Here is a 13,546-nt window from a genome sequence, read left to right on the forward strand (position 1 = left end):
GCCGGTCTAGGAATGGTAGGACGATGGGTTCGATGACGGTTTTGATGTACCGTGCACTATTCAGTGTCCCCTCGACGATCACCAGTGGTGTACGGCCAGTGTAGGAGATCGCTCCCCACACCATGATGCCGGGTGTTGGCCCTGTGTGCCTCGGTCGTATGCAGTCCTGATTGTGGCGCTCACCTGCACGGCGCCAAACACGCATACGACCATCATTGGCACCAAGGTAGAAGCGACTCTCATCGCTGAAGACGACACGTCTCCATTCGTCCCTCCATTCACGCCTGTCGCGACACCACTGGAGGCGGGCTGCACGATGTTGGGGCGTGAGCGGAAGACGGCCTAACGGTGTGCGGGACCGTAGCCCAACTTCATGGAGACGGTCGCGAATGGTCCTCGCGCCCGCATCTCGTGGTCGTGCGGTAGCGTTCTCGCTTCCCACGCCCGGGTTCCCGGGTTCGATTCCCGGCGGGGTCAGGGATTTTCTCTGCCTCGTGATGGCTGGGTGTTGTGTGCTGTCCTTAGGTTAGTTAGGTTTAAGTAGTTCTAAGTTCTAGGGGACTGATGACCATAGATGTTAAGTCCCATACTGCTCAGAGCCATTTGAACCATTTGAATGGTCCTCGCCGATACCCCAGGAGCAACAGTGTCACTAATTTGCTGGGAAGTGGCGGTGCGGTCCCCTACGACACTGTGTAGGATCCTACGGTCTTGGCGTGCATCCGTGCGTCGCTGCGGTCCGGTCCCAGGTCGACGGGCACGTGCACCTTCCGCCGACCACTGGCGACAACATCGATGTACTGTGGAGACCTCACGCCCCACGTGTTGAGCAATTCGGCGGTACGTCCACGCGGCCTCCCGCATGCCCACTATACGCCCTCGCTCAAAGTCCGTCAGCTGCACATACGGTTCACGTCCACGCTGTCGCGGCATGCTACCAGTGTTAAAGACTGCGATGGAGCTCCGTATGCCACGGCAAACTGGCTGACACTGACGGCGGCGGTGCACAAATGCTGCGCAGCTAGCGCCATTCGACGGCCAACACCGCGGTTCCTGGTGTGTCCGCTGTGCCGTGCGTGTGATCATTGCTTGTACGCCCTCTCGCAGTGTCCGGAGCAAGTATGGTGGGTCTCACACACCGGTGTCAATGTGTTCTTTTTTCCATTTCCAGGAGTGTATTCTGATTGTCACATCAGGAACTCAAAATGTTGAGCTAGAGCGGTGATGCTGGCTTTATTGCGACTCGGGCTTCACACTGCTGTACACTGAAATTCGCATGCACTTACAGCACAATAAACCCATTTTGTACGGAATGTCTTGTCTTCGGAAGTCATCGATGTTTCCTTGTATACCTCTTGTTTTCATGTTCCCACAGATATTTACCCACATCTGTCGCATCCGTTGTGAACTAGACCATTTTGTGTTTACCGACAGACCGATCTGTCGATTTCCAAATATTGTGATAATGGCTGTAATTACTTGTGCTGAGTGGGCTGGAGATATTTCGCGATGGTACAACGTGGATTGCCTTATGTCTAGCGGGATGTCTTCCAATAATTACGGTAGAATATCTGTTAGAAACTGTAGCTATTTAATACACATCAGCAAAACGTGCTATTCTAGAAAAGCCCACACCAGAAGTTAACAGTCCAGGGTCGTTGTTTTCTCCGCGTCTCTGAGCCGGCGTGGATTTTCAACTGATCAGTAGTGTATAGAGCTACCATTGAATTACCCATGATTTGTAAACAATGTTCCATCTGTAAACAAAATATTTCATAGAAATACTGCATCGCATAGCAGCTTTTGTAGACACCATTACGAGAATTTTATCTAATTTCTTTAAATCGTTGCCATGACGCTGTCGATCCAGCAAAATATGGAAAGAACGAAACGCACTAGAATACAGCGTTTGGAGAACGCTCCTTGGGCTGATCCCAAGTGCACATTTAAAAATGGTTCAAATGGCTCTAAGTTCTATCTGAGGTCATAAGTCACCTACATTTAGAACTACTTAAACCTAACTAACCTAAGGACATAACACACACCCATGCCCGAGGCAGGATTCGAACCTGCGACCGCAGCAGCAGCGCGGTTCCGGACGGAAGCGCCTAGAACCGGTCTGTCACAGCGGTCGGCTGCACACTTAAGCTGCCTCGTAGTGAGACGTGGACTGTGTGTTACCGCTATAAAATGTCAGCTGCATTTCTCTCGCCAGTTACTGCTCTTTTTCGGTGGCATATTTTATTCTTGACACTTCCAGTCTCTTGAATTTCTTTTTATAATGTTCACAAAGGCAGTTCGTGAGACATTGCAGCATACAAGCGCACTGCTGTTACCACATTTTGGAGACACTAATCAGAAACAAAAATAGTTTTGTTGTTTTTTCTTCGACTGTCGTGTGCTATGTGAAACTCTGACCAGCTTCGTGGCCACTGGCAGCTGCACCAGCAGGTGACACTGGTGGACTTTAAGCGCACAGATATACACGCGCATCGTACTTGTGTTATGGGTTTGCTTATCTGGCAGAGTGCGGAGGATTTTCGTGGGGCCTCGTCTATTGACGCTGCAGCACGGTGGTTTGAGGTGCTGTTATCTTGTTACTATATGGCCGGGTCCCCGTTTATCAGAACCATATCCAGAGATATTTGACAAACTTACAGTATGGGGCTTCCCTTATAATCCGTATGTACGAGGATTAACTAAATTAACCTCCTACAAAAAGTAAATAAAAATTCTGCATCAGCTGGCTTCAGACACGAGGAGGGGGGAGGGGGAAGTATTCACACACTACTAAAAATGTAAACATAGAAACGACTAACCAAACGCTTGGAGCATGGGACGCCGTCAGTGGCAAGCTACACCTCGTGTATGTCGGTTTGGAGACGCGGCGAAAGCCGCCCAAGAGCAAAATGGGCCGCAAAGGGAAGGAAAATATGTAGAGGAAAGGCAAATACACTCCTGGAAATTGAAATAAGAACACCGTGATTTCATTGTCCCAGGAAGGGGAAACTTTATTGACACATTCCTGGGGTCAGATACATCACATGATCACACTGACAGAACCACAGGCACATAGACACAGGCAACAGAGCATGCACAATGTCGGCACTAGTACAGTGTATATCCACCTTTCGCAGCAATGCAGGCTGCTATTCTCCCATGGAGACGATCGTAGAGATGCTGGATGTAGTCCTGTGGAACGGCTTGCCATGCCATTTCCACCTGGCGCCTCAGTTGGACCAGCGTTCGTGCTGGACGTGCAGACCGCGTGAGACGACGCTTCATCCAGTCCCAAACATGCTCAATGGGGGACAGATCCGGAGATCTTGCTGGCCAGGGTAGTTGACTTACACCTTCTAGAGCACGTTGGGTGGCACGGGATACATGCGGACGTGCATTGTCCTGTTGGAACAGCAATTTCCCTTGCCGGTCTAGGAATGGTAGAACGATGGGTTCGATGACGGTTTGGATGTACCGTGCACTATTCAGTGTCCCCTCGACGATCACCAGTGGTGTACGGCCAGTGTAGGAGATCGCTCCCCACACCATGATGCCGGGTGTTGGCCCTGTGTGCCTCGGTCGTATGCAGTCCTGATTGTGGCGCTCACCTGCACGGCGCCAAACACGCATACGACCATCATTGGCACCAAGGCAGAAGCGGCTCTCATCGCTGAAGACGACACGTCTCCATTCGTCCCTCCATTCACGCCTGTCGCGACACCACTGGAGGCGGGCTGCACGATGTTGGGGCGTGAGCGGAAGACGGCCTAACGGTGTGCGGGACCGTAGCCCAGCTTCATGGAGACGGTTGCGAATGGTCCTCGCCGATACCCCAGGAGCAACAGTGTCCCTAATTTGCTGGGAAGTGGCGGTGCGGTCCCCTACGGCACTGCGTAGGATCCTACGGTCTTGGCGTGCATCCGTGCGTCGCTGCGGTCCGGTCCCAGGTCGACGGGCACGTGCACCTTCCGCCGACCACTGGCGACAACATCGATGTACTGTGGAGACCTCACGCCCAACGTGTTGAGCAATTCGGCGGTACGTCCACCCGGCCTCCCGCATGCCCACTATACGCCCTCGCTCAAAGTCCGTCAACTGCACATACGGTTCACGTCCACGCTGTCGCGGCATGCTACCAGTGTTAAAGACTGCGATGGAGCTCCGTATGCCACGGCAAACTGGCTGACACTGACGGCGGCGGTGCACAAATGCTGCGCAGCTAGCGCCATTCGACGGCCAACACCGCGGTTCCTGGTGTGTCCGCTGTGCCGTGCGTGTGATCATTGCTTGTACAGCCCTCTCGCAGTGTCCGGAGCAAGTATGGTGGGTCTGACATACCGGTGTCAATGTGTTCTTTTTTCCATTTCCAGGAGTGTACTTATCTCCCAACATGGAAAGGGAAAATCATTCTCAGAAATAGCGTTATTGTAAGAAGACGAGCAACTGTGCACTCCATATAATATCGTGATTTAGAGAAAAAAATGTGTGTCAGAAGAGGTCGACCACAGATACTAACGGAAAGAAAACGAAATATGTTAAAAAGTTTGGTCAAAAAAAGATCCTAAATCGACATCTTCTGTGTTACCTGCGCATTTTAATGATAAGTTCGGGGAGGTAATCACACCAAGAGCTGTTCTCCATATTTTAGGTAATGCAAGTTATGAAGCTAGGGTACCTAGATGAAAACCATACATCAGCTTGAAGAGCAAGAAATTGAGACTTGAATTTGCTCGAGAGCATATAAGAGAGTAAACAAAAGTACTGTTCACAGATGAAGGTAAATTTAACACATTTATAAATGATGGCAGGCGTTTGTTGTGGAGACGGCCAAACACTGAGCCGGATCTCACCCACGTTTAGACCACAGTGAAGCACGGTGGCGGAGGAATTGGACTATGGGGATGTATGGCTACATCTGCTGTTGAACTACTTGTTTTTGTTGAAAGTAACATGAATAGGTTTCAGTATATAAATATCGTAGAGGAAAATCTGCATAAATATGTTAATAGCTTCGGTTTAAGCACAGATTACCACTTTCAACAACACAATCACCCTACTCATACAACGAAATTGTTCGTTTGTGCTTATTGTACTAAACTCCCTATATTCTCAAGTTTTCAGCTCAGAGCGCAGACCTTAATGTAACTGAACATCTTTGGAGTACGCTCGAAAGAAAACATGAAATTCGAAGTAAGAAACTATCAAACAACATCTAAAACTAGAATGGCAACATAATACTTCAGAGACTACCAAAAAACTGGCTCGTTTCGTGCCGAAGAGGTAGACGAAGTAATACGTGGAAGAGGAGTGTCTACAAAGCTCTAACATTGCCACTATATTTTTTTTCACTGTAATGATCTTTGAATGTATGAATAGTTCTTTCCCACTGTGTGAAGCCAGCTGGTACAGAATTATCTACAACATCTACATGGATACTCTGCAAATCATGTTTAAGTGCCTAGCAGAGGGTTCATCGAGCCATCTTCACAATTCTCTATTATTTCAATCTCGTATAGCGCCTATATCTTTCCGTACGAGTTCTGATTTCCCTTATTTTATCGTGGTAATGGTTTCTCCCTATGTAAGTCGGTGTCAACAAAATATTTTCGCATTCGGAGAACAAAGTTGGTGAAAGGAATTTCTTGAGAAGATTCCGTCGCAGCGAAAAATGCGTTTCTTTTAATGATCTCCAGCCCAAATCCTGTATCATTTCAGTGACACTCTCTCTCTTATTTTGCGATAATACAAAACATGCTGCCCTACTTTCAGCTTTTTCGATGTTCTCCGCCAGTCCTATCTGGTAAGGATCCCACACCGCGCAGAAGTATTCTAAAAGAGGACGGACAAGCGTAGTGTAGGCAGTCTCCTTAGTAGGTCTGTTACATTTTCTAAGTGTCCTGCCAATAAAACGCAGTCTTTGGTTAGCCTTTCCTACAACACTTTCTGTGTGTTCTTTCCAATTTAAGTTGTTCGTAATTCTAATTCCCAGGTATTCAGTTGAATTTACAGCCTTTATATTTGACTGATTTCTCGTGTAACCGAAGTTTAACGAATTATGTTTGGCACTCATAAGGATGACGTCATACTTTTCGTTGTTTAGGGTCAACTGCCAATTTTCGCACAATTCAGATATCTTTTTTAAATAATTTTGCAATTTGTTTTGATCTCCTGATGACTTTATTAGTCGATAAACGACCGCGTCATCTGCAAACAACCTAAGACGGCTGCTCAGATCGTCTCCCAAATCGTTTATATAGACAGGGAACAGCAAAGGGCCTATAACACTACATTGGGGAACGCCAGAAATTACTACTGTTTTACTCGATGCCTTTTCGTCATTTACTACGAACTGTAACCTCTTTGACAGGAAATCACAAATCCAGTCACATAACTGAGACGATATTCCATAAGCAAGCAATTTCACTATAAGCCGCTTGTGTGGTACAATGTCAAAATCCTTCTGGAGATCCAGAAATACGGAATCGATCTGAAATCCCTTGGCAATAGCACTCTTCATGCGAATAAAGAGAATTGTGTTTCACAAGAACGGTGCTTTCTAAACCCATGTTGGCTGTGTGTCAATAGACCGTTTTCTTCGAGGTAATTCGCTCTGAGCACTATGGGACTCAACTGATGTGGTCATAAGTCCCCTAGAACTTAGAACTACTTAAACCTAACTAACCTAAGGACAACACACATATCCATGCCCGAGGCAGGATTCGAACCTGCGACCGTAGCGGTCGTGCGGTTCCAGACTGTAGCGCCTTTAACCGCTCGGCCACTTCAGCCGGCTACGAGGTAATTCATAATGTTTGAACACAATATGTGTTCCAGAATCCTGCTGCATATCGACGTTAACGATATGGGCCTCTAATTTAGTGGATTACTCCTACTACCTTTCTTGAATATTGGTGTGACCTGTGCAGCTTTCCAGTCTTTGGGTACGGATCTTTCGTCGAGCGAACGGTTGTATATGATTGTCAAATATGGAGCTAATGCATCAGCATACTCTGAAAGGAACATAATTTGTATACAGACTGGACCAGAAGACTTGCTTTTATTAAGTGATTTAAGTTGCTTCACTATTCCGAGGATATTTACTTCTACGTTCCTCATGTTGGCAGCTGTTCTCGATTCGAATTCTGGAATATTTACTTCGTCTTCTTTTGTGAAGGCATTTCGGAAGCTGTGTTTAGTAACTCTGCTTTGGCAGCCCTGTCTTCGATAGTATCTCCATTGCTATCGCGAAGATTGTTTCTTGCCGCTAAAATACTTCACATACGACCAGAATCTCTTTGGATTTTCTGCCAGGTTTCGAGACAAAGTTTCGTTGTGGAAACTGTTATAAACATCTCGCATTGAAGTCCGCGCTAAATTTCGAGCTTCTGTAAAAGATCGCCAATCTTTATTTACTTTTTGCAGAATAATTTAATTAATACTTTTATACAAACAGATTATGAAGCAAACGCCATACTGTTAGATTACCAAATAATATCTCTGGCTGTGATCTTTAGTTTAAAGGGTATTCTACATGAACAACAGTGTCTGAACACATTTCTCCATGAGTGTGTGTTTCGCCATTGAAGTCGTCTTCGAAGGTTCTTTCTGATTCCAAGGAAAAGTGTGTGTGCCTTCATTCAAAACAGTAATAAAAAAATCAGTGTAATTATTCAGCAGCTAGAAATGTTAAAAATTACTTAGGAGCGTCACAACATTCGTCATATTGCCTGTTATAGCTTAGCGAAAACCGCACGTCAATGTATTTAGTAGTTTTGGATACATCTGTTGTGGGATGTCTCATGTCCTTCACCCTGTATACTTCTTGATTATACTACAGACAGAAATTTCAGTGGCATTTACTAAGAGTGTACAAGAAAAACATGATGAAACACGAAAACCATTCTTCGTAGACGAAGCGGAGTCGAGACTTACCCCAACGCGGATGTTGCTCTTCCTGGCGACCAGATCCTTCCTTAGTCCTTCCAGCAGCGTCTTGACTGCGTGTTTGCTCGCACTGTACATCGCCGATACGCTGCTACCAGGAGGCACGTGGCCCAGCACACTGCCGACAGAACGATGCAGGAGTCAATGTCTCTTTTTCAAATGTGACACGTTCTCCAGCTAAGAAAATACACTCCTGGAAATGAAAACAAGAACACATTGACACCGGTGTGTCAGACCCACCATACTTGCTCCGGACACTGCGAGAGGGCTGTACAAGCAATGATCACACGCACGGCACAGCGGACACACCAGGAACCGCGGTGTTGGCCGTCGAATGCAGCATTTGTGCACCGCCGCCGTCAGTGTCAGCCAGTTTGCCGTGGCATACGGAGCTCCATCGCAGTCTTTAACACTGGTAGCATGCCGCGACAGCGTGGACGTGAACCGTATGTGCAGTTGACGGACTTTGAGCGAGGGCGTATAGTGGGCATGCGGGAGGCCGGGTGGACGTACCGCCGAATTGCTCAACACGTTGGGCGTGAGGTCTCCACAGTACATCGATGTTGTCGCCAGTGGTCGGCGGAAGGTGCACGTGCCCGTCGACCTGGGACCGGACCGCAGCGACGCACGGATGCACGCCAAGACCGTAGGATCCTACGCAGTGCCGTAGGGGACCGCACCGCCACTTCCCAGCAAATTAGGGACACTGTTGCTCCTGGGGTATCGGCGAGGACCATTCGCAACCGTCTCCATGAAGCTGGGCTACGGTCCCGCACACCGTTAGGCCGTCTTCCGCTCACGCCCCAACATCGTGCAGCCCGCCTCCAGTGGTGTCGCGACAGGCGTGAATGGAGGGACGAATGGAGACGTGTCGTCTTCAGCGATGAGAGCCGCTTCTGCCTTGGTGCCAATGATGGTCGTATGCGTGTTTGGCGCCGTGCAGGTGAGCGCCACAATCAGGACTGCATACGACCGAGGCACACAGGGCCAACACCCGGCATCATGGTGTGGGGAGCGATCTCCTACACTGGCCGTACACCACTGCTGATCGTCGAGGGGACACTGAATAGTGCACGGTACATCAAAACCGTCATCGAACCCATCGTTCTACCATTCCTAGACCGGCAAGGGAACTTGCTGTTCCAACAGGACAATGCACGTCCGCATGTATCCCGTGCCACCCAACGTGCTCTAGAAGGTGTAAGTCAACTACCCTGGCCAGCAAGATCTCCGGATCTGTCCCCCATTGAGCATATTTGGGACTGGATGAAGCGTCGTCTCACGCGGTCTGCACGTCCAGCACGAACGCTGGTCCAACTGAGGCGCCAGGTGGAAATGGCATGGCAAGCCGTTCCACAGGACTACATCCAGCATCTCTACGATCGTCTCCATGGGAGAATAGCAGCCTGCATTGCTGCGAAAGGTGGATATACACTGTACTAGTGCCGACATTGTGCATGCTCTGTTGCCTGTGTCTATGTGCCTGTGGTTCTGTCAGTGTGATCATGTGATGTATCTGACCCCAGGAATGTGTCAATAATGTTTCCCCTTCCTGGGACAATGAATTCGCGGTGTTCTTATTTCAATTTCCAGGAGTGTAGTAGCTACTGATATTTCATCATGTTAATCGTTATAGATTCAGCTACACCTATACTAAAAAATACGGTAAAACGGCACCTACGATATCCGTAGTTTTTCCGTTGTGTGTTGCGGTTGGTGCTGAGTCGCAAGACGTGAGCATGACAAACCGTGAATCGGATCTGGGCAGCCAGTCACATGGCTCGTTCGTAATTTCTTATGCTTCGTAAATGGTACTTTTTCCACACGCAGCAAATAGGCTCATCTGTTAGGTTCTATGCTAATCAACATTCCGCAGTGACATATTCGGAAGAAATATTTGTGACAACCAAGATTGTAAATTTCTCGTTTTATTTGCAGCATTTAAAGCCATGCGCTCAGATCCTAATGTAACCACAACCTCCCAAATCATGAAACATTCGGAAAAAATAACCAAAAACTGAAACTGAAGAAACTGGAAAAGGGTAGAAATTTAAGGAGATGGGACCTGGATAAACTGAAAGAACCAGAGGTTGTAGAGAGTTTCAGAGAGAGTATTAGGGAACGACTGACAAGAACGGGGGAAAGAAGAAGAATGGGTAGCTTTGAGAGATGAAGTAATGAAGGCAGCAGAGGATCAAGTAGGTAAAAAGACGAAGGCTAGTAGAAATCCTTGGGAAACAGAAGAGATGTTGATTTTAATTGATGGAAGGAGAAAATATAAAAATGCAATAAATAAAACAGGCAAAAAGGAATACAAACGTCTCAATAATGAGATCGACAGGAACTGCAAAACGGCTAAGCAGCGATGGCTAGAGGACAAATGTAGGGATGTAGAGGCATTTATCACTAGGGGTACGATAGATACTGTCTACAGGAATATTAAAGAGACCTTTGGAGAAAATTGAACCACTTATATAGGAATATCAAGAGCTCAGATGGAAACCCAGTTCTATGCAAAGAAGGGAAAGCAGAAGTGTGGGAGGAGTATATAGAGGGTCTATACAAGGGCGTCTACTGGAGGGCAATATTATGGAAATGGAAGAGGACGTAGATGAAGATGAAATGGGAGATATCATACTGCGTGACGAGTTTGACAGAGTACTGAAAGACCTGAGTCGAAACAAGGGCCCGGGAGAAGACAACATTCCATTAGAACTAGTGACAGCTTTGGGAGAGGCAGCCCTGACAAAACCCTACCATCTGGTGAGCAAGATGTATGAGACCTGGAAATACCCTCAGACTTCAAGAAGAATATAATAATTCCAATCCAAAAGGAAGCAGGTGTTGACAGGTGTGAAAATTACCGAACTATCAGTTTAATAAGTCACGGCTGCAAAATACTAACACGAATACTTTTCAGACGAATGGATAAATTGGTAAAAGCCGACCTTGGGGGAGATTAGTTTGGATTCCGTAGAAATGTTGGACCACATGAGGCAATACTGACCCTACGACTTATCTTAGGAGATAGATTAGGGAAAGGCAAACCTACATTGCTAGCATTTGGGGAAAGCTTTTGACAATGTTGACTGGAATATTCTCTTTCAAATTCTGAAGGTGGACGGGTCAAATACAGGGAAGGAAAGACTATTCATAATTTGTACAGGAACGAGATGGAAGTTATAAGAGTCGAGGGGCATGAAAGGGAAGCAGTGGTTAGGAAAGGAGTGATACAGGATTGTAGCCTATTACCGATGTTATTCAGTCCGTGTACTGAATAAGGAGAAAAGGAAACAAAAGAAAAATTTGGAATAAGAATTAAAATCCATGGAGAAGAAATTAAAACGTTGAGGTTCGCCGATGACATTGTAACTCTGTCAGAGATAGCAACAAACGACCTGGAAGAGCAGCTGAACGAAATGGACAGTGTGTTGAAAGGAGGCTATAAGACGAACATCATCAAAAGCAAAACGAGGATAATGGAATGTAGTCTAATTAAATCCTGTGATGCTGCGAGAATTAGATTTGGAAATGAGACACTTAAACTAGTAGATGAGTTTTGTTATTTATGGAGCAAAATAACTGATGATGGTCGAAGTAGAGAGAATGCAAAATGCAGACTGGCAATTGCAAGGAAAGCGTTTCTGTTTCCTTAACATTGAATATAGATTTAAGTGTCAGGAACTCTTTTCTGAAAATATTTGTATGGCAAGCCGTTCCACAGGACTACATCCAGCATCTCTACGATCGTCTCCATGGGAGAATAGCAGCCTGCATTGCTGCGAAAGGTGGATATACACTGTACTAGTGCCGACATTGTGCATGCTCTGTTGCCTGTGTCTATGTGCCTGTGGTTCTGTCAGTGTGATCATGTGATGTATCCGACCCCAGGAATGTGTCAATAAAGTTTCCCCTTCCTGGGACAATGAATTCACGGTGTTCTTATTTCAATTTCCAGGAGTGTAGATAAGAAGAAGAGATGGATAGATCACATAAATAATGAGGTGGTACTGGATAGAATTGGGGAAAAAAGAAATTTGTGGCACAACTTCACTAGAAGAAGGGATCGGTTGGTAGGTCATGTTCTGAGGCATCAAGGGATCACCAATATAGTATTGGAGGACAGCGTGAAGGGTAAAAATCGTAGAGGGAGACCAAGAGATGAATACACTAAGCTGATTCAGAAGCATGTAGGTTGCAGTAGGTACTTCGAGATGAAGAAGCTTGTACAGGATAGGATAGCATGGAGAGCTGCATCAAACCAGCCTCTGGACTGAAGACCACAACAAGAACAACCAAATGTTTGCGACAATCAAAATTAAAACACTGAGCGTTTCTCATTGGCTACCGTATACTAACCCACGATTGGCTACGACCAATGACAACGAATTGACAGCAGCAACACACAAACGAAGGGCCGCGGACACCGTAAGTGTAGCCAAAATATTCTAGAGACATAGTGTGAAAAAAAAGACTTGTTGACTACCGAATTCAGTTTCTGGCAAAAAGGTGAAGGTAGCACGACTGACCACATATATTAACGTATTCGATTTCTGTAAAATCCGTTATAGCACATCAGCTGCAGCAGCGAAGTAGGTAACGTTAAAAACTCTGTAAAGGGGTGTTTAGATGGGCCAGACTTTACGGGAATGTTTGGTGGCAATAGCGTTGCCATCAACATTGCTGCATTCTGACTGCAGTAGATTGCACTTTCGTGGTGTGGCTGGTCAATATTGCAGAATACAACATCGTTTCGCTTTTGTTCGGAAGTTTATGCGCCTACATATAAGCACACATGCTGTCGTTGTTTTTTGGCGTGATTTTGTTGTGTACAGCAATGGAGAGAACAATGAATTTCATAAATGCGATTCATCTGCAACCAGACCTTTGGGACGTGGAAATTAATGTTTACATAGATCGCAGAATGAAAAAAGTCCAGTTGACGAACTGATGAGCTCCGATTAAGACACGCAAAAATTCCGGAGTCTTTGAACCTATGCCAAATGAGAAGCAAAAAAAGTTTGATAGGAAGAGGGGAGCAGGAATTTGTAAACATTGGTTTGTGCTTGCGACCAAAACAATAGAAAAATTGTACTCGCACTTCAAACCTTCCTTAATGAAATCTTTCGGTCCTTCTACCAAAGCATTGCATACTTCTGGCAACACGAGGCTTATTGACAAATAGCGAGCTTGAAACAGATATGTTAAACTTCTACACACAAGGAGCTGAACACCGAAGGATGATTGCCAGTCGGGTAGTACCTGGTACACTCTCCCATTTGTATCGGTTTTATGAATTCTCGGACAAATTGCTTGTACGAAATATTTGAAATCGTCTGTCGACATTCTAGTATAATTCTGGGACCGTACCAGTTAACAAGTTAACTTTTATGAAGCATTCCCCTTACTTAAAAAAAAGAGTGCATCAACAAAGCTCGATTTCTCTTGTTTTTGCTATCTTGGTTCTTTGTGTGATGTAAAAGCAATAGCCGCACTAAATTCTACTAGCTCGCTTTCGTCCATTTTGTGGTAATAGTGTGGCTCCCTGTGAAAACTTTGCCCTGGAAATGTACTGCCGCAAACATTGCTAGACAGTAGTGAC

General features: G+C 46.2%; 1 protein-coding gene across 4 annotated transcripts in view; it reads right to left on the reverse strand.

Annotated features, from left to right (window-relative positions):
• The window catches only part of LOC126143726 (dehydrogenase/reductase SDR family member 11-like), a 151,742-nt gene that overhangs the window by 27,714 nt on the left and 110,482 nt on the right, over positions 1-13,546 (reverse strand). For 3 of the 4 annotated variants that reach the window (XM_049915444.1, XM_049915443.1, XM_049915445.1), the window contains exon 4: positions 7,933-8,062. The exons of the other annotated variant lie outside the window; for it this stretch is intronic. In XM_049915444.1, the coding sequence (XP_049771401.1) occupies positions 7,933-8,062 (130 nt within the window). The remainder of the gene's footprint in view (positions 1-7,932; positions 8,063-13,546) is intronic. 4 annotated transcript variants of the gene reach the window in all.

This window comes from Schistocerca cancellata, chromosome 2, assembly GCF_023864275.1.
Source record: "Schistocerca cancellata isolate TAMUIC-IGC-003103 chromosome 2, iqSchCanc2.1, whole genome shotgun sequence".
NCBI classification, from domain to species: Eukaryota; Metazoa; Arthropoda; class Insecta; order Orthoptera; family Acrididae; genus Schistocerca; species Schistocerca cancellata.